General features: G+C 45.4%; 1 protein-coding gene and 1 long non-coding RNA gene across 2 annotated transcripts in view; one reads left to right on the forward strand and one right to left on the reverse strand.

Moving 5' to 3' along the window:
- The window catches only part of LOC137416615 (uncharacterized), a 73887-nt gene that overhangs the window by 40963 nt on the left and 6679 nt on the right, over positions 1-26245 (forward strand). The window lies entirely within an intron of this gene.
- The window catches only part of LOC144893270 (LIM domain-binding protein 3-like), a 95022-nt gene continuing 83905 nt past the window's right edge, over positions 15129-26245 (reverse strand). Inside the window, exons 7-9 of the mRNA XM_078783208.1 lie at positions 16295-16467; positions 15717-15753; positions 15129-15380 (exon numbers count right to left, since the gene is read on the reverse strand). Coding sequence (XP_078639334.1) covers positions 15290-15380; positions 15717-15753; positions 16295-16467 — 301 coding nt within the window. The 3' untranslated portion in view covers positions 15129-15289. The remainder of the gene's footprint in view (positions 15381-15716; positions 15754-16294; positions 16468-26245) is intronic.

The following is a 26245-nucleotide window of genomic DNA, read 5'->3' on the forward strand; positions in this document are numbered from 1 at the left end:
AGATTTTGGGAGCAATCGGGTCAAAGGTCAAGGTCAAGGTCACGAAAAGGTCAAAATCGTATTTTTACCGAGTACAGAACAGTAGCTGCGGCGAAGGTATGCGCTCTACCGAGTGCCCGTTCTAGTTTTTATTTATTGTTGTGTAGTGAATAGTTGTAAAATGTCACCCTCCTTCCTGCAATTGTTGTTGTATAAAGATCAAAAGGCGTTCCCGTAGTTAATTCCATAAAGCATACACGAAGGACACCATATATCCCTGTTCAGTAGTTATATCCTTATTATGTGTATTAGTGTAAGGCTGTGTCTTCCATTATTTATATACTCCATTGCACTGCATTAAATAAGAGTAGATCCCCTTTCCCTTCACATTCCCCTTCCAACAAATTGCCAAATGTTCCCTCCGCGACTCCATTCGCCATGTGCTCCGGCTCGGAGAAGAAGGGCGGGTCTCCACCTCGTCATAGAGGGGAGGAGGGAGCCAGCCCCGAACAACCAACCAAGCACGAGGGGTTTGGTTTGAGAGGGCGGAGGAAGAACGATCGGGGAGGTTCGAAAAGGTTCAAGGGTGGGGCTATATATAACCCATGGGAAACGCCCCCACCCCAGATGAGTTCGGAGAAGTGCGAGAGAAGCGTGGGGAAGCCTTGACAGAAGTGCGAAACAGAAGCGCGGGGAAGCCTTTGACAGAAGTGCGAAGTAAGAAGTGCAACGAAAGAGTTGCGCCCCACCAGTAGTTTTGGCTCCACCAGCAGTTGACTCCACCAGGCCGCTTCGACCCGTTACCCCGCGGGAACCAGATTGCGGTGGCATCGGTGGCCGTCGAGGTCCAGCCCGACGTCCCGTGCGGAATCAAGCCCGAACCATCTGCCCCAGCTGAACCTTCCCATTCCTCCTTCCAGCATTCATTCCTGCCATTCTATCCTTCTTGTGTACGTGAGTTTGTTTTGTTTGTCTTGTCCCTGGGTTAAGTTAAGCCTGTTTAGTTAAGCTAGTATTTTCACTGTGTCACCTGCTTTTTCCATTTTCCCTGTATATAACCTTGACTGCTCCTTTTGCTTTAGTGTGTGTAAATAATAAATCCTGTTATTCTTCTGTACGTCTTCTTCTTCCTCTTTACATTCGGTCGCTTTAGAGGTTTCCATATTGAATATCTGTGGCGCGATTTGGCCAACGTTCAGGAATCAGGTTAGTCGGGGTAACTGTTCGGGCGCGGCGGCCATCCGCCCGGCAAATAACATCCTAGCCGTGTCCGTAACAATTGGTGTCAGGAGTGGGATTGGACCCGAAGCGCGCTTAACGCGCTCAAAATTACGAGCTGCCGAAATTTGTTTTGTTTTGGAAAAACCCGAACTTTGAAATCGCGCCATGGACAATCAAGGCGATCGGATGCAGGTGGGGGCAATAGAAGAGGGGTTAGGGGTAACCCAGGATCAGAGGGAAGAAAAGGAGGCGAGAAATGAGGAGGTGGTTGAGGGAGTATCAGGCGCACAACATGGCGCCCTCGCGCACGTGGTTACAGCGGCACCAAATTTAGCGGCGCCTGTGACGTAGCAGCACCGGTGGATTTGAACCTTTTTATGATACAAATGGGGGCCCTTATGGAAAAAATGGGTGAGCGATTGGAGAGCCAAATGGGGGTAATGAGGGATGAAGCGAGGGGTACCAGTGCCCAAATTGGGAAGATAGACAGCAAATTTGAGGGGTTAGACAATAAATTTGAGGGGTTAGACAATAAATTTGAGGGGTTAGACAATAAATTTGAGGGGTTAAACAATAAATTTGAGGGGTTAGACAATAAAATTGAGGGGTTAGACCGGGATAAAAGAGGTGAAGAATGGGTTAAAGGGGTTAGAAAACAAGATGGAAAACAAATTGCGGGAAATAGGGGAGCAATCGGCCAGGGAAATTAAACAAATGGGAGAGCAGATAGAGGAGGTGAAAATCGGGGTAGAAACTAAATTGGATGCTCAGATGGATGAATTGGGACAGATGAGGGCGGCATCTACTAAAGAAATGGAGGAGATGTGGGAGGAAATACGATGAGGTGTAAGCGAGGAGGTCTCGGGGGTACGCGAGGAGGTAAAGCGACGTGAGAAGCGTATGGAGAAAGAGGTGAGAAATGGGATGGCAAGGTTACAAGGGGGCATAGAGGACCTGACGCAGGAGGTGGAACAGCTGACGGTGGGACAGACGGAGTTAGTGGAGCAGGTACAAAGGAACACTGCGGTACTAGGAGGGTTAAAGGTGACACAAAAGGAACTAAAAGACGACTTGACAGCGACGAAGAGGGAATGTCAGAGGGTACGTGAGGGACTGACAACGAGGTTGGACGAGGTGACAGAAGTAATGGAGACAAAGGACCGGGAGATGAGGACGCACATAGAAACAGTCAAGGTAGCCTTAGAGGACGAAATTGAGGAGACGCACCGGGAAATAATAGAGGTGAAGCAAAAGTTAGAGAAGGTGGAAGAGGGGGTGAGTGAAATTAAGAAGAGACGGAGGGAAACTAAGAGGGAGATAAGGGAGGAAGTAATGGAATATGTACAAGGTCGGTGCTCAAATCGTGATGGTGTGCTCGCTGACCAAATAAAGAGCTTGCAGGTGGCAGAGGAGGTGCGACGACGAGGTGCCAAGGTGAGTGGCAATATATTCGGAAATGTATATGATGTGAGGGAAGCTTCAGTCGGCTTGGGGGTTGATTTGGATCCGGGTGTTCGTGAGAGGCCATTGGTGAAGTGTGCGACAGGTACGGAGTACGAGAGAGGAGGTGAGCGAGAATGTCCGACTCTGGGGTGTGTGAGGAAAAAGGGCGCGCCGAGGAGTGAGTGTGCTGTCGAGAGTGAGTTGGTCGTAGCGCGTGTGCGAGGGGGCACATGGAAGTGCGGAGTGGGGAGTGTTACAGAGGATGTAACGAGAGAGTGTACACCAGTGGGGAGTGTTACAGAGGATGTAACGAGAGAGTGTACACCTGTGGTGAGTGTTACAGAGGGTGTAACGGGAGAGTGTGCGCAAGAGGATGCGCGAGAAAGGTGTGTAACAGACAGGTGCATGAGGAAAGAGTGCGCTGTCAAAAGTAAGGGAGAATGCACACCTGTGGTGAGTGTTACGGAGGATGTAACGGGAGAGTGTGCGCAAGAGGATGCGCGAGAAAGGTGTGTAACGGACGGGTGCATGAGGAAAGAGTGCGCTGTCGAGAGTAAGGGTGAGTGCGCGACCGAGTGTGGTGGTGAAAGTAGTGAGAGTGACACGGAGCGTGAGTTGGTTGTGGCAGGTGAGAGAGGATGTACACCTGGAATGGAAGGATGCACACCTGGAATGGTAGAGAGCGTATGGGAATGCGCACTGGAATTGGTAGTGAGGCACGTGATTGGGTGTGCAAGTGAGAGCACACCTGTGGTTGTCACAGAGGAGGTGACCGAGGAGGGGGCGCGAAGAGGTGTGTTGGTGAGGTGTGCGAACGACGAGTGTGTGCAAAGGTGTGCGGTGGTCAGGTGTGTGACCAAGTCTGTAAGCGGAATGAGTGTACCTGGGTGTGTCAGGGAAGGTGCAATGACAAAGAGCATGGAGACGGCTGGATGTATGAGCAAGGAACGAGCTGCGGGGTGTAAGCATGCGAATGGAGCATTGACGCTAACCGGGTTAGCGGTTAGAGCGACGTATAGCCGAATCAGGCCCTCGGTGCGCGCCGGGAAGCTTTGCATGCCGCGGAGATCCGCGGCGGTTTCGAAAGAACCGCCGTGCGGGATCCAAGCCGGGCCGCGCTTTGAACGGCCGCGTCCGTGCTCCACTAGGCGGAGCGGGCAGCCCGATAGGAAGGGTCGTCATGGCGACCCCTTTTTGTTGAGGCGTTCCGGCAGGTCGAGATCGGGCCATTGGACGGCTCTGTGCCGAGATGGTGCGTGGGATCTCGGCCCGGGTATACCTCCTTCCCTTCACCGAGTGTCGGACGCATCCAGCCGCCGGCACCAAGCAACCCGCATTCATGGCTCGGCTTTGCGAAGCCGAGCTTTAGAGATGAATTGGCGCACCGAGAGGCTCAAGTGAGTAGACGTGTGACGAGGGTAGTGTTTTGGACCCGAAATTAGAAAAACAAAATTTGATGATTGGCAGAGGATTGGTAGTGATTGGCAAATTTTTAATTGGCTGGAATTTGGTGTGCAAAATTGGTAGTGAGAGATACCCGATGTGATGGGATGGCAACTCTGTCATCTCTCACAGCGGGGGCAAAGGAGCAATAGATTTATGGGGTTTATGGCAGTGAAAACTAGCCCGGGAGGGTTAGGATATAATTATAGGGACCTAGAGAATATGAACTTAGGTAACGTTAAGATTAGGTAGTGACAATGATACCTGTAGTGGGGACGCAGGTAGATTAGTGTGGATGATAATGACGTGGTATGTGCTTAGTTTAAAGGGAAGACGGGGAGCACTAAGTTAGCAGGGCAACAGGTAGTTCAGATGATGCCGTGTGTATGGTTAAAAGGTGTGATTGCACAGGTGTGCAACTGGACAGGTGTGTGGAGCAGTGTATGAGGGAGTGATGGTGATGTGTGTTGTGTTGACCAAATGGTCCAGGAAGGAAGGAGGGTGCAGGTGGCACCAGGTGAGATTGCACAGGTGTGCAACAACAGGTGTATGGAATGAATGGTCTGGAGTATATGGAGTATTGGAATGGATGGTCGTGGAGTGAGTATGGTGGAAACTGTGGAGTGGAGTGGATGGTGCGAAGGTGTGGATGGGGGAAAGGAGGATGGACCCCCATCACGAATACCCGGGGAGGGTAGTGTAAGTGTTAGGTAGAGGGTTCAGGTAAATTGTGGTTGGATATTGGCATCTGTGGTGCATGGTGGAAGAATGGTATTTGGATGGGTGCATTAGTGTTGTGGAAATGGCTGGGCATGTAGCCTGTTAGTGTGTGTAGTTGGTTTGGGCACTCCACCACTGTGAGGATGTCGGCCAGGTGAGGTCGCAGGTGGGCTCTGGGAGCCGGTAGTTGTTGTGGATGGGGCCCGAGGATCCGGAGGACGGACCCGGGTAGCCCAGTGCCAGAGGGCACCGAGGGGTGACAGAGCCAGGAGGGGCCTTCCCCAATTAGATAGGTTAGGGTGAGGAGCTAGGTAAGCTCGGGTGGCAACTACAGTGGTGGAGGTGTGCAGGTGGGTAGACCTGCTGGGAGAGCTGCACGACCCAGCCCGGAAATTGTGCAAGGGCACAGGGAGTTGCATCGGGGGAGTGAGACCCAAAATTGAGAAGCACCACAGTTTGGTCAATGGGAATTGATTTTTAGAACCCATAGTGTAAGTTGGCCAATGGATTGGCAGGGAAGACCCCGGGTAGTGTAAAGTGTGTTAAAGTCATTCAGAGGATAGTAGGATTGAAGTCTCCTCGCACCATCTACATCCACTCACCTGAGGTGACGTAACTCCACACCATGCCATGTTTTATTATTTTCATTGTGCAGATGTTTGGAATGTGAGACGCATCATGACGTGGGTGTGACATTGTGCTTGTTGTTCCATCTCTTCCTCCTTATGAGGATTGATGATGAATTGGGTGATGGCAAATTTTGGTTAGAGGGATTGTGGAGACGAATTTGGTATAGGGGAAATATGGGGAAGACGTGACATTAGCGACGAATTTGTAAAGGTGTAGATTTTGTAAATATGGGGTAAGGGCAAGGGTAGAGTAGGTGACAGGGGGGGTGACGTACGGTAGGGACGAGCTTTCTCACTTCGCTCTCCGTACGCACTTCGCCTTGCATTGCCTGTATTGATGTGTACCCTTGTGACCTTACCCCTCGCTCATCTGTCTTTTCCCCCCTTGTCTCCCACATGAGGACCTGTGCGCCACTGGGCGCCGAGGGGAGCGTGCGTGAGTCCGCCATTGTGCGCCCGAAACTCCCGGAACCAGCTGTCTGCATCGATGCACCACCTTATGGACCACATGTCTGTGGCTGAGCACCACTTATGGACCCCATGGGTTGGGGCATGGCCCCTCTGCTGGAACCGGCCATGAAGGCCCGAGATCTTGCTGGCAGACCTTGGTCACAGGGCACCGATGCCCCCCAGGTGAACCACACGTAGTCGGCCCCTGTGGGCCATAAAAAAAAAATGGACACGTTTGGGCAAGTTTTATTGCAAATAGGCCACCAGCAAAGAAGATGACAACAAACTGGAAGAAAGCAAATAGCCAGCAGAGGGAGCCGAAGAGCAAGAGACCACCAGCAGGGTTAGGGGTTGTTTGGTTATTTTTATTATTGAACTGCAGTGACTGTGCACCGATTGGTGCTTGAGGGTACATTGGTGCGTTTTTGGGTGCTTCATGGTGCATCGATGCAGGGCAGACTGTCTCCCCCCCCAAAGAACAATCACAGGTCCTGGGTTACGTTTTGTAAATAAAAGTAGAGTCATTGTAAATAATGCGCCCCCACCGTAAATGTATAGTTTGAAGAACATTCCGCAATTCGGTTAGCTGTGGGCGTGAATCTGTTAGGCAGGGTGCAATGGAGCAGTGGGAAATATTTATTTATGTTTTAAAACTGTCGCACTCAGTGTCAAGTTAAATGTAGAGGGAACTACACCTACGTGCCACACTAAGGTAAAAGTTCATAGGCCCGGGTCGTGCCTAAGGGGAGGAGGGTGCAGTGTTGTGGATATGAGAATGTTTTTTTAATTTATTGTTGTGTAGTGAATAGTTGTAAAATGTCACCCTCCTTCCTGCAATTGTTGTTGTATAAAGATCAAAGGGCGTTCCCATAGTTAATTCCATAAAGCATACACGAAGGACACCATATATCCCTGTTCAGTAGTTATATCCTTATTATGTGTATTAGTGTAAGGGTGTGTCTTCCATTAATTAAATACTCCATTGCACTGCATTAAATAAGAGTAGATCCCCTTTCCCTTCACATTCCCCTTCCAACAAATTGCCAACTGTTCCCTCCGCGACTCCATTCGCCATGTGCTCCGGCTCGGAGAAGAAGGGCGGGTCTCCACCTCGTCATAGAGGGGAGGAGGGAGCCAGCCCCGAACAACCAACCAAGCACGAGGGGTTTGGTTTGAGAGGGCGGAGGAAGAGCGATCGGGGAGGTTCGAAAAGGTTCAAGGGTGGGGCTATATATAACCCATGGGAAACGCCCCCACCTCAGATGAGTTCGGAGAAGTGCGAGAGAAGCGCGGGGAAGCCTTGACAGAAGTGCGAAACAAGAAGCGCGGGGAAGCCTTTGACAGAAGTGCGAAGTAAGAAGTGCAACGAAAGAGTTGCGCCCCACCAGTAGTTTTGGCTCCACCAGCAGTTGACTCCACCAGGCCGCTTCGACCCGTTACCCCACGGGAACCAGATTGCGGTGGCATCGGTGGCCGTCGAGGTCCAGCCCGACGTCCCGTGCGGAATCAAGCCCGAACCATCTGCCCCAGCTGAACCTTCCCATTCCTCCTTCCAGCATTCATTCCTGCCATTCTATCCTTCTTGTGTACGTGAGTTTGTTTTGTTTGTCTTGTCCCTGGGTTAAGTTAAGCCTGTTTAGTTAAGCTAGTATTTTCCCTGTGTCACCTGCTTTTTCCATTTTCCCTGTATATAACCTTGACTGCTCCTTTTGCTTTAGTGTGTGTAAATAATAAATCCTGTTATTCTTCTGTATGTCTTCTTCTTCCTCTTTACATTCGGTCACTTTAGAGGTTTCCATATTGAATATCTGTGGCGCGATTCGGCCAACGTTCAGGAATCGGGTTAGTTGGGGTAACTGTTCGGGCGCGGCGGCCATCCGCTCGGCAAATAACATCCTAGCCATGTCCGTAACAATATATATATATATATATATATATATATATATATATATATATATATATATACAGTGGAACCTCTAAATCCGAATTTAATTCGTTCCAGCGGCAGTTCGGATTGGGAAAAGTTCGGAATTAGAAACTATTTTCCTCATAAGAAATAATGGAAAGTGAATTAATCCGTTCCTGGACCCCAAAAACCCATTATCAAGACACTGTTAACTGCAAATACACATGATTCAAGGTAAAATAAGATGAGTAAATGCCCTAAATATCAACTAATAATAATAATAAAAACAAGAAGTAAATGTACTAACATGAAAATAACTGCATTTACCTTCGTGGAGAGTTCTGATGGTGCATGTGGAGGCTGGAGAGGAGGAAGGAGGGAGAGGGTTTTATTGCTTGGAAGGTGAGGCACCTTCCAAGCTAACATCAGATGACTTGACTTACGGTGTTTGCTCTCTTTGTCTCTTAACACCACTTGTAGAGGGTTGGGGCTCACTAGGCTTGCTTTCTTTAGAGAACCACCTCTCCAAAGTTGCCTGGTGTTGGCGACTTTTCTTAATTTTTCTGAAGTGGTCAATCACATCGTCACTGAACAAGTTAATGCTCCTGTTAACCACTGCTTTATTAGGGGCCACTTTTCAACAATGGCCTGTGTTTTAGACCAATGGAAGCACAGTTCTCTAATTTCAGCACTGGAAATATGAACGACGCTCGCGGCGGGAAATATGAACGACGCTAACGCTATGTTGGCGGTTCGGTTATAGAAATACATTCGGAATTAGGGACAAAATTTTCTCGAATTTACGGTTCGGAATTAGAGTAGTTCGAGATGAGGGGCGTTCGGAATTAGGGGTCACTACTGTATATATATATATATATATATATATATATATAGATAGATAGATAGATACATACACACACACACACACACACACACACACACACACACACACACACACACACACACACACACACACACAGAGGAGCTCTTTGAATTATATAAACTAGGGCATTGCCCGTACTATATCTATATCTAAAATTATATCCCCCCCCTCTATTTACATGAAATGGTTTGGTCCAAAGCGAACGGCTTGTGAGTACGGTGACAATCCCCCCCCTCTATTTACATGCAATGGTTTGGTCCAAAGCGAACGGCTTCCGGAGTTTGGTAAAGAAATCGCCATCGCGTGCACAAACGCGCAGGAAAGCGAATGAATCGCAAATTCGGTTTTATTAGTTTTAAAACATAGTTTAACGCCAACATAGTTTGCAAACGTGAAATAAATGAATACGCTCTCAAATGTGCCATCCGAGGCAGAGTGTGTCCTCCACGTTCGGCACACGCGATCGTTCGCTGCTCTCTGATTGGTTGAATCGTTTTTTGGACATAGCTCGGTAAGTAATTGTCCGATTAATATGAAACCTTGAAAAGGCACATCCTCGGGTCCCCAGCAATATACCTGGCAAGTTAAAAGTATATCGGACCCGTGGTTGTCGAGAAACAGCGGTCACAGACAAACAGACGTACAGACGTACAGACGTACAAACGTACAAACGTACAAACAGAGATTACTGGAATTATAGATAGATATATGTTTTTATATTATATTTTGTTGCTTTAGGATAACAACATGTGTATGTGTATATATAATATATCACACACACACAGACACACACACACACACACACACACACACACACACACACACACACACACACACACACACACACATACACACACACAGACACACACACACACACACACACACACACTCACATAATGTTATCCTGGAGCTTCCAATATTTACTAATGAAAAAGGATGTCAGCCTTTCAAACTACTGCTTAATTTGACAGTTATTCTGTATGTTTATGTATCTCCACTGAGTGTCGTTCTCGTTTGTACAAATGTTCATGTTCCACTCTACTGTAACCATACAGATAATAAACTGAACTGAATAAAGAATAAAGAAGATCATTCAGTCCATTTTTGCAATGTAAAGAATTGTGCTGTCATGGTTGTACATTTGTTAAAGCAGCGTTAGATTGTTTCATGCAAGAGGGTGAAAGCACATTCTCTAGGTGTTTGCACATGCAAACATGTGTTCACAAACAACAAACAAGCACAGAATAAACCAATGCATGAAGCCAGTGCCTTTCTTCCTTTCCACTTTAAACTAAACCCGAAAAATAACGTCCATATTTGATTTTTGCAACTAAAAAAGGAGATACTCTGCCATGGTATTGGTTTTAAAGTCGTATACATAAACGCTTCTTGTGATTATTTTCATTTCAATCAAGTCACGACAAAGTAAAACTGCTTTGCTCCATTTACCTTGTGAAATGGGAAAAAGTCCAAAGTAGAGATAAGTTAATTTTATCAGTAAATATGTAATTAATAAATGATGAAACCGTTATCAAGTATTTTGATAACCATAGCAATGGGCATATTGTATAAATATATCCATTGTTATAGTTATAAGAAATATCAGAAACGCTAAATACGTTTGGGGTGCCTTATTTGCAATATATATAACCGGAAATGTAATGAGTTATGGACATAGCTTCAGGACGAAAGGGATGTAGCTTCCGGATATATATATATATATACAGTTGTGGCCAAAAATATCGGCACCGTTGCACTTTTTTCAAATAACTCACAATTTACTAAAAAATAAGTTGAAATTGAGAAAAGTATTTGGTCTCTGCAATTCTTTATTTCACTGTTAATATAACAGAACCTTTGTTTTTGATTCAGAACTTAATATATCCTTTTAAATCAGAAAATAAAAAGAAATGTCATTGACAAATTTATTGCCACCCTCAACTTAATATTTGGTAGCATCGGTTGGGTGTCTGACACATTAACCGTCAATGTACATCTGCTCAGAAAAGCATTTGGACAAAATAACTACACTCAAGCGCTTCCTATCGCCATGAATGAGTTTCCTACACCTCTCTACTGGCAGTTTGACCCACACTTTTTGTGCAAACTGCTCCAGTTCTCCCAGATTTGAAGGGTGCCTTCTCCTAACTGCTGTTTTCAGATCTTCCCACAGGTGTTCAATGGGATTTAGATTTGGACTCATTGCTGGCCACTTCAGAACAGTCCAGAGTTTTGTCTTGAACCATTTCTGGGTGCATATTGAAGTGTGTTTGGGGACATTGTCCTGCTGCAAGACCCATGACCTTCGACGGAGACCCAGCTTTCTGACACTGGGTTGAACATTGCGCTCCAAAATGCCTTGGTAATCTCCTGATTTCATGATGCCATGCACACATCCAAGGCACCCAGTGCCAGAGGCAGCACAGCAACCTCAAAACATCACTAAACCTCCAGGAGATTACAGGAGGATTACCAAGGCAGCACAGCAACCCTCGACAACCTACAGTCAAACATGGAGGAGGTTTAGTGATGTTTTGAGGTTGCTGTGCTGCCTCTGGCACTGGGTGCCTTGGATGTGTGCATGGCATCATGAAATCAGGAGATTACCAAGGCAGCACAGCAACCTCAAAACCTCCTCCATGTTTGACTGTAGGGAAGGTGTTCTTTTCTTTGAAGGCTTCATTTTGTTTTCTGTAAACATTGAGATGATGTGCTTTTCCAAAAAGCTCTGATTTGGTCTCATCTGCCCACAGGACATTCTCCCAGAAAGATTTTGGCTTGTTCATGTACGTTTTGGCAAACTTCAGTCAGGCTTTCTTATGTCTCTCTCTCAGTAGTGGTATCTTCCTGGGTCTCCTACCATAGAACCCCCTTTCATTGAGTTGGTGACAGATGATGCGAGTTGAAACTGTCATACCTTGTTTCTGAGGGTCAGCTTGAATCAGTTTGGCAGTTGATTGAGGTGCTTTCTCCACCATTCGAACAATCCTTCGCTGCAGTCTTTGATCAGGTTTTCTCTTGTGGTCATGTCCAGGGAGGTTGGCTGCAGTGCCATGGGCCTTAAACCTCCTGATAGCATTGCGTATGGTGGACCCAGGAACATCAAGGTCTCTGGAGATGGACTTGTAGCCTTGAGATTGCCCATGCTTGGCTACAATCTTGTGTCTGACCTCCTCAGACAATTCTCTGGTTTTCTTTCTTTTCTCCATGCTCATTGCGGTACACACGGTGACACAGAACAGCAGAATGACTCCTTCTCACTGTTCAAACTGGTTGAATGAGTGATTTTTATATTGCAGACACCTGCAACTCACCTCACCATATTGCAGGCACCTCACAACTACTTTTGCTCGTGTATTTATATATTATCTGTTCTATAAATTGTGCAGGGCCCATTGAAGACTTAAATAACCCCCCCTAACCCCTCCAAAATGCCCAAAAACAGATCATGTGATGCATGTTGTAAATGATGTATCGTAAAAAGCATTTTTATATTTCTTACTAGTTAGAGTGCCTATATATGTCTACTTCGATATTGAAACATTAAAAAAAACTTTGGTGTATCTGGACCATTGCGAGTATCTCATTTGTGTAACTTTTGAACACCCCTCATATCATGGCACAGCCGTCAGCAGGACCAGGTCAATTAATTGTTTTGAGGAAAAAATTGCTAATTTAAAGAAAAATCAGCGGGAGGGACTTTCCACTCTTCAAATATCCATGCTTATTGTTGAGTCCACATGGGCCTGTTCGGAGCAGTGTGGTTAATGTACATCTCAGGGAAATGCAATATGTAAGTTATATTCTTGGAATGAATAAGGAATCAGGTAATCCATGCAGCCAAGAAGGCCTTGTGTGGACAACCTGCCTCGAATAAAGAGCACAGTACACAATGGAAGTGATTCTCATGCTACAGTCACCAATACCTGACATGTTACCTTTCACTACCTATTGGACACCATCACGTCTTTAAAATGCAACTCTTATGTCTGTTTCATTTAGCATCTTTCGATCACGGAAAGCATTTAACCCTTCGTAAGCCACCATGAATTGTAACATAGTCCCATTCAGTGGTGACGTCACTACAAAACATATTTGCTCTGAAGAATATCTTAATCGGCTTATTGAAATATAAATCATGTAATAAAGTTCAAATTTGACTTTGAAAATCGAAAAATGTCGCTTTGCAATTCAGCCTCTGCTGTTCAGAGGGTTTATCGGTCCTAACTGTATCATGTAATACAATTATATCATGGAAATGGATAATTTCACAAGACACAAATTATGGAGATCAGACAAGGCAACCCAAAAGCAGTTAGACCAATGGTTAGTATTGAAAACGGCTTTCAATGCAAAGCACATGGGTGTTCAAGGCTTGAGGAATAAAGATGGGTGATCCATTGTACATGTGGAGTGATTTTAGTTGAAGCCAAAAGTTAAGGGAAAATAGGTGGCTGCATGTGTATTAAAATTCAGGACTAGTTGTACGCTAATCATTTTATAAATACATAAATATCCTCTGCCTGGACAAAAAGTACTTCCCAGGGCAGCGCAATTGTTTCCTGGTCTCTACGGTACTTTTAAAGTAAGAAATAAGAGAGGAAAGGCACTCGGCGTCATTAAGGTACACCCTGAAATCACAAAACAAGACCAGATGCAGAACACTTGGCAAAGACATGAAAGGCTCAGTGAGGTGGGATTAGTATTAGAGCATCACATGATGTATCCTTAGGCCGACATAGTGGTGAATAGTGTGCATTATTGGGGATAGCGGTGACATTGATACAAATATTTTTGCAACTCGGAAGCAAAGCAAAGTGAAGGGTAAACGGGGAAGATAAGCAGCAATGCTGAAGGTACATTATGTTTGCTTGCAAAAAGAGACCGCACGTGATGTTCACGCGTGTTTTTGCGCAATACACCGAGCTTGCGTTGCCATCGGGATCGGTTTGATCCATCGATTGCTTGACGTGTTGATCAAAGCACACAAATCTCCACTTAATTCGCAACAGCAAGCCACAAAATCTGCAGCAATATCACAGGGTGGGACTAGCGATTAGATGGCATTGGTATAATTTGAACCAAATCGTGCTTCACACTTCCTCGGGATGATGTCCGTACGGCTGAGCAACTTTTATCCGAAACAAGGGAGTAATTGCCTCCCACAATGGTGAAGCGCCAATTATAATGAAGACTTCCGCTGATCATCCTGGTCGTGTTTCACCCAAGTAGAAAGGACAAACAACACTCAAAGCAATTGACAATGTAACTCATGAGATGTATTTGGCGGATGCGACGGATTGAAAATTACAGAACTTACAAGTGCATCGAGCAAAAACATTACATTTCCTGTTCATGCAACTACTTGTTAGGTCCATATAAGCCCATGCATGTAGCGAACGCGACGTAACGATGAACCGAATGAGGGACTCATAGAGGTCAAGAAAAAACAAGTATAAAAATATTGATTTTCATTCATTCTCTTATCAAATCAAGAGCGAAGAAAACTGCCAATGAATGAATGAATGAATGATCGTTTTTAAGGCCATTTTCCCCGCTGGAGCGGGGGTTAGCCTTGCGGGTCCCATGACAATCATGGTTCCCTGTTTGAGGCAGTGTTTTTATGGCCGGATGCCCTTCCTGACGCCAACCCTTGGTCACGCTCCTACGATGCGTAGGGATACAGTGTACCTATTCTGAATCGGGGTACACACCGTGATCATTCATCTCAGCAAGCTGGTACTCAATTTGCCGACCTCGGAAGGATGACAGGCTGAGTCAACCCCCCTGGCGTTAATTCAGCGATCGATCGGGATTCGAACCCCAGGATCCTAGGATCCCAAGCCGGCACCCCAACCGCTAAGCCAACACCAGGCCAATGTGAAACCAATTTTGTACTTTGTCAAGTCCCTCAATCTTTTATCTCACAAATGGGTTGTTGATCGATTCACGAAGATGAGGTTTTAGTAAGAAAAGGCAAACGTTATAAATATTCTTCCCTGTTACAGCTTTCCACAATTACCTGGATGTCCAAATGTAAAATCAAGGAGCCAGTGAGACAATGCTGTCTCGATGAAATATCTGGAACGTAGACCTGTTTGTACAGCCATGCAAAAGCCCCCCCTGCCCCCCTCCACACAACCCGCTCCCCACCGTCCTCCGCAGTCCTACCCAGAACCATTTAGTGAATCGTTTTCCTGGTCCTGCCAAACGCTTTGCTTTCAAACTGATGGGAGGTGGTTACTAAGGTAAGTGGTTAAATTTGTCATGAAAATATTTCCGTGACACTTAAAGCATTGAGTGTGTGAACAAATCAACCCGGAAACCTTAAAGATTGATAGGCAACATGAGATCTCCTTAATAATACTCCTGAAATTGAATACATTTATCTTCCTTCCAAATGTAACTCATTGCTGTAAATAATACAAAAAAAAAAGAATCAGAACTTCACTGGTCAGGTATCATGGTGGTTTATTGAACCATCAAAGAGTGAAGCACACGAATGTGATTCAGAAAGGAAATCGAGAGGAAAACAAAATGACTGGCCATCAGGCCAATGCAAGGCCTAGGCCTAGCAAAGGCTTTAAGGGCCTCACACAGCATGCCAAATCGGTGTCACACGTTAAGGACACGCGCAGATAACCCGTTGTGCCATTTCCGCAGCTTCTTAACTTTGGGACTATTTCTCTCGGATTCGAAAAGCTCCCTAGGGCAGTGTGCAGGTGCAAGGTAGGCACAGGACAGGGCAGGGAAGATCGGATTGATAGAGAAGCATGCAGACAATATAAACAGACATGCAGACAAGATGTGCAGGCCCACAGACATGGATCCAACAACAGACGTAGATCGATGGGGATGGAAACAAAGGCAGGACAGGCACAAGAGACAAGGAAAGAATAGTTAGCAGGAAAGCCAGGAATAAGCAGTTTGTATCGATCTCGGAAGAGCTCACTGTTATAACCCGATATGAGAATTTTTTCAGATAACAACACATGCTTTCAACCGGATGGTCATAGCAAAAAAGGAGATAAAGTCATCTCACCTGGCCTTAGTCAAAGCTTCTTCATCAGGATCTTGCACTGAGGGGGGTGTAAAGTAGGACAAATGCTCGCTCTGTTGGCATCTTGGCAAATGAATGTGCAAAGACAATGAATTTTGCTTGTTTTTCTGCAATATATTTTTGCATTCATTCATTTTGTATGCAGCCGGACACTATTTGATCTCTCAGGTCCACCGACTAATGCCGGCAGACAGGATGCCCAGTTTAATGTCCATCCTCAGGACGGCACACACCCTGCCTGTGAAACACTGAGATAACAGTTGATTCATCCCAATGAATGGGTCAAGATTCAAACCCAGGCTAGACAGCTTAGTGGTGAGTGTGCGTACCAGCACCACGGTTCAGATAAGATCAATGGAGCACCTAAAACGATCTGAAAACACTGCAATGCCAAGATTTTAACCTCCTGAGGCTAGTCTGCTCATGCAGATGGCTTTATGAAAATGAGGACATTTATGGCTGCCCTAGTTGGTGAACGATTCAATCAGCAGCAAAGCAATAACCACAAAGCTTTCATAAGCACAAAGATAAAGTATAAATGGTGTTTAACAAAGACATACGGTATTCGGTGCCAGTTAGATGAGCAAGAATCTGGAAAGAGCGAGACTGAGCGGTGCCAGATCGCTGCATCCAGTCATTGACGTCTTCACCCATCTGGCGCTTCGTGTCGCTCTTTACCACGGCCTGGTAAACTTTTGATGTTGTATCCACAGCACACTCCTTCACTTGGATGCTGGAGGGGGTTGAAATAATTGCAGAAGCATAAGATCAGTGAGTGCAGATTATATGGTGGATTGGTAATCATTTAGACAAAGAAAGGCCGCAAATCGAATATGATCAATTGGATAGCTATGTTGCCATGGCTGGTGATTGCATCTTTGTAAACCTGCAAATGCTTCATTTTTCTTCTATCCATAAGAGTTCACCAATGGTATTTTTGAACGAAATCATCATGATGATACTGAATATATGCATGTGGAGCATTCAAAAAAATTATGTGAATTAGATACTCACAACAGTCCTAAAAGTATTGCGAGGTGTACTGTGTATATATATATATATATATATATATATCCATCCTGGTGTTGGCTTAGCGGTCAGGGTGCCGGCTTGGGATCCTAGGATCCTGGGTTCGAATCCTGGTCGATCGCTGAATGATCGCTGAATTAACGCCAGGGGGGTTGACTCAGCCTGTCATCCTTCCGAGGTCGGCAAATTGAGTACCAGCTTGCTGGGATGAATGATCACGGTGTGTACCCCGGCTTAGAATAGGTACACCGTATCCCTGCGCATCGTAAGAGGCGACCAAGGGAAGGGCATCCGGCCATAAAAAACATTGCCTCAAACAGGGAACCATGATTGTCATGGGGCCCGCAAGGCTAACCCCCGCCCTGGTGGGGAAAATGGCCTTAAAACGATCATTCATTCATTCATTCATATATATATATATATATATCTCCACACGAGTAAATATGAGAAAAAAATAAAAGATAATAATACAGTATATATTATACATGTACGAGTATATATGTAGAAAAAAATAAGACAAGAATACAGTATATATATATATGTATATATATATATATATACGTATATGTTGAAAAGGATAGCACACTGAGCAGTTTTTTTGAATTTAAATTATTTATTAAATCACCTGACGTTTCGAGGGCAGAAGCGTTGAGTGTAGTGTGGTGGTGAAACCGTTAAGTTCCGTTGGGGACGGTTCACATCATGGCTTGGTCCAAATCCTTGCCAATCATTCATAGGGCTTCCCTGCTATTAAATTTTATTATTATTTCATTTTTTTATTTATTAATCATTTATTAATATTAATCACTAAACGTCAGGCTATTAATAAATAATTTAAATTCTTTTTAATTGCTCAGTGTGCTATCCTTTACAATATGAATCATGAGCTGCAAATATATATATATATATATATATACCATGCCTTCAGAAGGTATTCACACGCTTTGAATTTTTTCACATTTTGTTGTGTTACAGCATGAAATTAAAATGGATGAAATTTAAAAAATATTGTCACCGATCTTCACATAATGTAAAAATTTCTGAAAAAAAAAATTCCACTTGGACATTATGGGGTATAAATTCCACTTGGACAATTCCACGGTCTGTGTAGATCAGTGACAAAAAAAATCTCAATTTAATCCGTTTTAAATTCAGGCTGTAACACAAAAATATGTGAAAAAGTCAAGGGGTGTGAATACTTTCTGAAGGCACTGTATTGGGAAATAAAAATCCTTTGTATGTCTTGGCCCATCGACAGCACTGTATTATGTTCAGGTAACGTATTGAATGCCCCTCGTATATGTAAACACTTCTTGGAAATATTTGTGGGTAGAGAACAAGATTTTAATAAGAAACGATAGAGATGCATCGCAAGATAATTTTTCTTCATGTTGAATGCGAACCAGCTGTTCTTAAAGTCAACTCAAACCACCTGGTCTGAATCCGTAAGCTACCTGGCGGCACAAATTCAGTTGCTCTACAAATCTACGGCATGTCACGGTCGAGTCACGTCTGATTTCCGATAAAATTTGAAAAGACAAATATTGTTTGATGCAACGTGAGATTGTTAAACATTGTTTCACAAATCGTTGTTGTTTGTTTGTTTGTTTGTTTGTTGCTTTTGAGGCCTAATTGAGGGCCAATCTTTCAAATGTAAGCACACCATGAATATGCAAATAAGTTTACCAATCTCAAATCGAGAATTATTGGTGCGGTGAAATATAAATAACATTCTTCAGCTTTCAATAAACCGGAACATGATCTACTATACTATAGATCGTTAAGATTTGGACAACCTTGAGATGTAGGGACTCCAAATTTGACTCTTCATCTATCTATAATTCCAGTAATCTCTGTGTGTATGTATGCCAGGAGTATGTACTATAGATCGTTAAGATTTGGACAACCTTGAGATGTAGGGACTCCAAATTGGACTCTTCATCTATCTATAATGCCAGTAATCTCTGTGTGTCTGTCTGTGACCGCTGTTTCTCGACAACCACGGGTCCGATATACTTGAAACTTGCCAGGTATATTGCTGGGGACCCGAGGATGTGCCTTTTCAAGGTTTCATATTAATCGGACAAGTAGTTAGCGAGCTATGTCCAAAAAACGATTCAACCAATCAGAGAGCAGCGAGCTATCACGTGTGCCGAACGTGGTGAACAGACTCTGCCTCGGACGGCACATTTGAGAGCGTATTCATTTATTTCACGTTGGCAAACTATGTTGCCGCTATGTTGGCGTTAAACTATGTTTTAAAACTAATTAAAACTAATTTGCGATTCTTTCGCTTTCCTGCGCGTTTGTGCACGCTATGGCGATTTCTTTACCAAACTCCGCAAGCCGTTCGCTTTGGACCAAACCATTTCATGTAAATAGAGGGGGGGGGGGAATGTCACCGTACTCGCAAGCCGTTCGCTTTGGACCAAACCATTTCATGTAAATAGAGGGGGGGGATTGTCACCGTACTCGCAAGCCGTTCGCTTTGGACCAAACCATTTCATGTAAATAGAGGGGGGGGATTGTCACCGTACTCGCAAGCCGTTCGCTTTGGCTTTGCGAATGAACCAAACCATTTCATGTAAATAGAGGGGGGGGATATAATTTTAGATATATATATAGTACGGGCATGCCCTAGTAATAAAAAAAACGATACCTTTTGGGTGGGCTCATGCCCCATCGCCCCCTGGGTAGAATCCAGCAACCCTTCCTCCGATCTCTCATTGCTGTTGCTCTTAGACTATCGTCTTTCATACTTTTGTCATCCGTCACGTGTGATAAAGGATCAAACTGTGCATTTAAACTCAGCACTTCTTTGAAGATTTCCGTGCACTTTCGATCGAAGGTGTGTGTATTTGCATTCCTCAAATGCTCAGTCACCAACTCATACACCATCCTGTGATATGCACTATATTTGTCTGATTTTGTCCAGAATGATCACTTACGTTCCGAGATCTGTATATGGGCAGTCGGATCCCATAAATACATCATACCAGTTTTTGTCTCTATCTCATTGACTTGGAACTGGTGATGTGCACCAGTACTTATTCACATTCAGCAGAAAATATATGTATAAAGGAAGAAAATTTGCATTGAAATATTTACATTAATTTACCTGTTATGTATCATCATGCCAAAAAAGTAAGCAAGCAATACTCACTTCTCACCACTGGGGAAGGAGAACGTTTGTGTTCCATTGTGAGCAAATATATATGGATTTGTAAAATACATATACATGAATTGGGAGTGAGGGAAAGAAAAACAAATACTGTATTAACATCCATTTTCTAATATCCTTTAATCTGAATCCTCAGGCTTCAGGGCCATCTATTTATTACGTACATAAATATTGTGGAAATTTCAACTCTCTCCCATCACTCCAACCTTGTGCTCGGAATAAGTATATTGTTTGATCGGAAGCCTTGCAGCTCCATACTATTCATTTGCACACAGGCTTCATTTCCGGTGTGATGCAAAGTCGTGTTACGTTGAGAAACTATTTGAAGAGCATGCGGGATAAAAGTACGCAGCAAAGATTCGAGTTGTGAACTGAAAGGCCAAGATGTATATTTCCAAGCAATCTGATCTGATGGCCCAGATTTTGCAATTTTGCGATTTTGTGGCAATCATGACTCCTTGTTTCAAAATTGAAGTAAAACAAGACCGAAAGTCTGACAGTCGCGTAGCCGGGCTTGTTTGATACTTTAGTTGAAGAGGCAGTATGACCTGGTGGAGGTACCAGTTAGAAAATAGTATCAACTAGCCGAAACCCGTGGAACGTCCACGGAAGGGAGGATGTGGTGTATGGATAGAGTGTACCATTATGGATGGCATAGGGGATTTGCTTGTCGAGGTTAGCGTACACCGCGATCGACGACACCGGCACAAATGCATGCGCTGGATTGTCCACTCAGTGGACGGCTTGCTTTCGCCTTCGCCTGTCCAATCAGCGGACGGCTTGCTTCGCCTTCACCCAGAAGACGCCAATAAGATGACGTCGTATCGGCAGTTAATCGGATGCTTTTGGGCCCCAACGTCGGCTAATTCAGGTTTTTCGAGTATGGCTGTACGTGATAAACAAAGAGCGCGGTTCATAGATCGTAAATCCATTCGTGCCGTGGGCATCGGTTCACTGGGTGCGGCGTAAAAGGGACAACAAAGTCGAGTCCTTACGCTATTATTATATAGATATTAAATTATTTTTAAGTACTCTAAGTCTCCAAGCTGTCACCATGAAAGTGAAGAGATTGCATTGAGACCCTTGTTGATTCTATGTGTTGGTCAGTTAGTCAACGCTATCAAAGTTACCTCAGCACCATCCCAACACACACCACTGTGTGTGTTATGGAAGGAGGTGTTTTACAGCGGCCGGAGTGCAAATCCTGCCACCAACCTCCTTGAGAGAGGACCCAGTGAGTTGGTACTCATTTTGCCGACCTCGGAAGGATGACAGGCTGAGTCAACCACACCTGGTGTTAATTCAACAGCTGAACGGGATTAAAACTCAGGACCCTAGGATCCCAAGCCCTGCACCCTAACCAATAAACCAATAACGGGCTTAGGGTGGTTGGAGGTAGTCATAAGAAATGCTTCAATGTTTGAAGAGCCCTTAATCAAAGTGTTAATTATATATGATCTGGGGAGCATACTCCCCCACCTCCCCCCATCATATATCATCACCCTGTCGTCATAATTTCAGTTTCCCCCAATCATCAAGTGTGATAATTTGCCCCAACCAGGTATATGACATAATAAAGGAACGTTCCCTAAAGAGGGTTGAAAGAATCATAACTGACAAAGCAAATGGCATTACATTGTACCTTTCAGAAGTGTAATTGTCGGTTATAAAACTCACCCAAAATGTAGGATAAACATGTGAGGGACATACATACATACGGAGAGACAAATGCTGTAAACACAGAATCCAAACATCTACGCCGTAAAAAAAATCGTTTGTTTAATCATAAATTTGCCAGTTCTAAAAGCCTCTTTGCGAGTTGAAGAAGAGGAAGAAGCGCTAATGTATGGTTTATTAACTCAGCAGTTTGAACGGAAACATTTATTATTCTATGACAGTAGAAACCCTTTAGGACACGAACGATCATACAAAATTATATATACAGTCGTGATATTTTGCGAAGTGTTACGTGGTCCTCCCGGTAACTACCTGGTCTTGGTGACCCCCGACCGTGGGAGGAACCACGCCAGAAAGATATATGATTTATACGCTTTCGTAATGCAATCAATATGAAAGACACAAACAATTCAGGTCAATAAGCAACCCCACACCAAGGATCCGGATTAATTACTAATATATTCTCAATCCATCAACAACAATCAACAATCAATCAACAATATTACTAAGATGGCCATCTCATATATTTTCCCTCCTGCCCCCACTCATGACCCTCAATAGTCACTGCCCCTCACAATGTCTCTGGGCCCCTCCAGACCAAGGGGAAGGTCGACTTCTCCGCACACGGGCGGTTGAACGGACCCCTGGCTGGCGTACTCCAACCGTGCACGTTCCGTACCGGGAACGGCTGTTGTAGCGGACACCTCCTCGGCAGCCCACCGAGGTCGGTGCTCGTGATCGCGGCTTCGGGGCTCGCAAAGCGCGCGAGGCCCAAGGCGCCTCCCGTACGCGTCCTTGTAGACGTTGAGGCGAACTGTGCCGGACGCTTGGTTCCGTGCAGGAACCCACGGCAACTTGACGCGTAACCGGTAATTACCCCACGCAGGTAACTCCTCTCGCCAGACGGGCTTTGCAAACTCAGCGTTCCCAAAGCAGATCAATATCGACACCGCTCGCGTCGGAGCTGGGTGAGGAGCAGAAGATGGCCGCTTTTCTCCCGGACCTCGTGTCTTCTTTTTTCTCTTCCGGTTCACGATCCCGTTTCTCGCTTCGTTTTTACCAGAAGGGTTCCTAACCCTTTTAACCACAACAACCTTTAATAGAATATACATTCATAAGAAATGACCTGAATCGTAATCCCCATAAACCCGGAATTCGTAACACTCCCCCCCTTCAAGAAAGAAAGTTTGAACCCAGCGAAAACTTTCTGTGCCAGCCAACTTTGATAAACAAACCGGATAACGCACACCCCAAATCATCAGTTCCCCCTGGGCACAATTATCGCATCTCAAAAATAAAGCAACAAACTTTCACCAAAACCCCCCAGAGATTCCAAAGGTAATTCCCTCTAGACCAAGCGTCAACAACTTCAAGTTGCTCTTGGATGGAGGCCCAGCTGAGTACTCACTACATGGACGCCTTAAGGAATGTGGGGTTCACGGTTAGTCCGGGGAGGAAAGTTCATTACATGGACGCCTTTAAGAACGTGGAGTTCACGGTTAGTCCGTGCAGGAACGTTCCCTACTGGGACACCTTTTAAGAACGTGGCGTTCACGGTTAGCCCGTGTAGGAGCCCAGGCTCGGCGGCTCCGCCGTATATAGAGTGCTTCAACTTCTCCAGACTCCTAACAGTTACGGTGGGACCCCTTGTCCCAGCAGTCACCTGACTGGCGGTCTCCTTCTCGGCCAGTCCTCTGCCAATCATTCTTTCGGGAGATGCCGTAACTCTGGGAGCCTCCATAGTAATATCGGCTGCTGCCAACACCAAAACTACCGCCAAGTGGTCCTCTTCTGTAGACCTCTCGACGCCTACGAAATGCCTTCCCTACTGTTATGGTCCGACCCTCCAAATCCTTACCATTCCAATTCTTCTCTGCCTCCCTGGCATCTTTTGTGCTTGCAAACGTGACAAAGCCGAACCCTCTTGACCGTTGCGTTTCCCTGTCTTTTACCACCCGCACTTCCACCAGCGGCCCATATCTGTTGAAGACAGAGGTCAGAACTTCTTCCTCTGTGTTGAAGTTCAGTCCCCCTACAAATAACTTGGTACTTTTGTCGCCATCCCGAGCTGGGGTGGTGTTATTTCCCCTGCGGTGCTCTTTACCCACCCTCGGGTTACCATAAATTTGCCCCCCGGCCAAATCATTCCCGATAATCACAGATACTCCCTCTACAGGAAGCGTGGCTTGTAAACCGACGGTGACCGGTCCTGACACCAAATCGGATTCCAAATCGATGATATGAAGTGGGGCACTAACACAGCCACCGATCCCTTGTAACCGAACACTATCACCAGTTGCGGTACTCTTTGACAATGGCAAAATGCCTTCAAGCATTAAGGATTGATGGGCTCCTGTGTCCCTCAATACCCTAACAGGTCTTGGGTTAGTCAAGTCTCCCTCGAGTGAGACCAACCCCTCATAAATAAATGGTTGGTAACTCTTCTGTGGGCGATTTCTTACGCTTGCCATCGCATTCGGAGTTGTAATAGTCGGACTCCGCTCTTGGTTTTCCCTTTTCATGAGGTAACAACTGGACATCAAGTGTCCAGGTTTCTTGCAAAAAGCGCAAGTAGGCCCAGAGGAAAAACTCGTGGTCTGCCTCGGGCCCCCCGGAAAATAAGTTTGTCTTGGGCCCGTCGCCCTCTGATTTCGAACAGTTCGGGTATCAGCGTTGTCCCCATAATCATCTCGAGGCCGCCGCCATGTATTGTCGTTCTCCGCACCTGCTGTTCCACAACTCCCCTGTGGAAATCTCGGCGAGGAGTTAGGTTCGTGGACCCCTATCCGGTGTGTTAAGGCATAATCATCTGCCATGGTGGCTGCGTCCCACAACTTCGGTACTTTCTTTTCCTGCAGGTACACTTTGATGTCCTCGTGGACACACTGTTGAAATTCCTCCACCAGGATCAAGTCACGCAATGCTTAGAAGTCGTTCCCGACTCCTTTTGACTCACACTACCGATCAAACATGTTTTCTTTCACTCTGGCAAACTCCACATGGGTCTCACTCTCCCTCTTCCTGGCATTCCTGAATTTTTGCCGGTAAGCTTCAGGAACCAACTCATACGCTTTGAGAATGTGCTTCTTCAATACCTCATAATCTGCACATTGGTCCATTGGTAGCGCCGAATAAATCTCTTGAGCTTTACCCACCAGCACACTTTGCACTAGTATGGTCCAGGCCTCCTCCGGCCAGTTTAACTGTCGAGCCACTTTCTCAAAGTGTGGAAAAAATTTAGCGACTTCCCTTTCACTGAAGGGTGGAACCAGCCTCACATGTCTGCCCACATCCCAGGTTTTCTGGCTAGGTGTCGGCCCAGTCAGCAAGGGTGGCACCTCTCCCCGTTCTCTCATTAACTCCAGCTCCTTGAATTTAATTTCTTGCTGAAGCGCCATGTCACGTTCCTTTAATTCCCTTTCGGCTTTTCTCTCCTCTGCTTCGAGATCCCTTGCAGCTCTCCTCTCCTCTGGTTTTCTCCCTTCTAACCTTTCCTGGAGTTCTCGTTCCACTCTCCTTTCCTCTGCTTGTTTCTCTTCTCTCCTCTCTTCTGCTTTCCTTTCCTCTGTTTTCATCCTTTCTAACCTTTCCTGGAGTTCTTGTTCCACTCTCCTTTCCTCTTCTGATCTTTCCTTTTCTGCTTTCCTTTCTTCTTCTGCTCTTTCCTTTTCTGCTTTCCTTTCTTCTTCTTTGATCCGTTCCTGGCTCCGTAATTGCAACTCCATTTTCCGGAGTTCCACGTCTTCTGGTTCTTCGGGTAGCCACTCCCAGGCTAACTCGTCCCATGTTCCTAATCCCACCATAGACTGTATCACCGCAGTCTGCAACTCTGCCTTCTTCAAATTAGTTCGGACCTCCAAGTTAAAATGTTTGGCCAATTTCAAGAGGTCCGACTTTAGTCACGCTCGGAACTGTGCCTCACTCGGGGTTACCGCAAAGTTCTGTGCCACAAACGCCATGGTGCCTATCGTTAACACCTGTTAACCTTCACCCAAGACTTTACCATAATTTCCCAAAAATTTACCAATTAATACTTAATTAATAAATTTTAATTAATAAAAATATTATTTTATTATTTTATACAATTTTATATCCCGGAATTCAATTGGACGAGCCCCCAATTCTGTTACGTGGTCCTCCCGGTAACTACCTGGTCTTGGTGACCCCCGGACCGTGGGAGGAACCACGCCAGAAAGATATATGATTTATACGCTTTCGTAATGCAATCAATATGAAAGACACAAACAATTCAGGTCAATAAGCAACCCCACACCAAGGATCCGGATTAATTACTAATATATTCTCAATCCATCAACAACAATCAACAATCAATCAACAATATTACTAAGATGGCCATCTCATATATTTTCCCCCCTGGCCCCACTCACGACCCTCAATAGTCACTGTCCCTCACAATGTCTCTGGGCCCCTCCAGACCAAGGGGAAGGTCGACTTCTCCGCATACGGGCGGTTGAACGGACCCCTGACTGGCGTACTCCAACCGTGCACGTTCCGTACCGGGAACGGCTGTTGTAGCGGACACCTCCTCGGCAGCCCACCGAGGTCGGTGCTCGTGATCGCGGCTTCGGGGCTCGCAAAGCGCGCGAGGCCCAAGGCGCCTCCC

Source organism: Myxine glutinosa, chromosome 8 (assembly GCF_964187855.1).
Source record: "Myxine glutinosa chromosome 8, kmMyxGlut1.1, whole genome shotgun sequence".
NCBI classification, from domain to species: Eukaryota; Metazoa; Chordata; class Myxini; order Myxiniformes; family Myxinidae; genus Myxine; species Myxine glutinosa.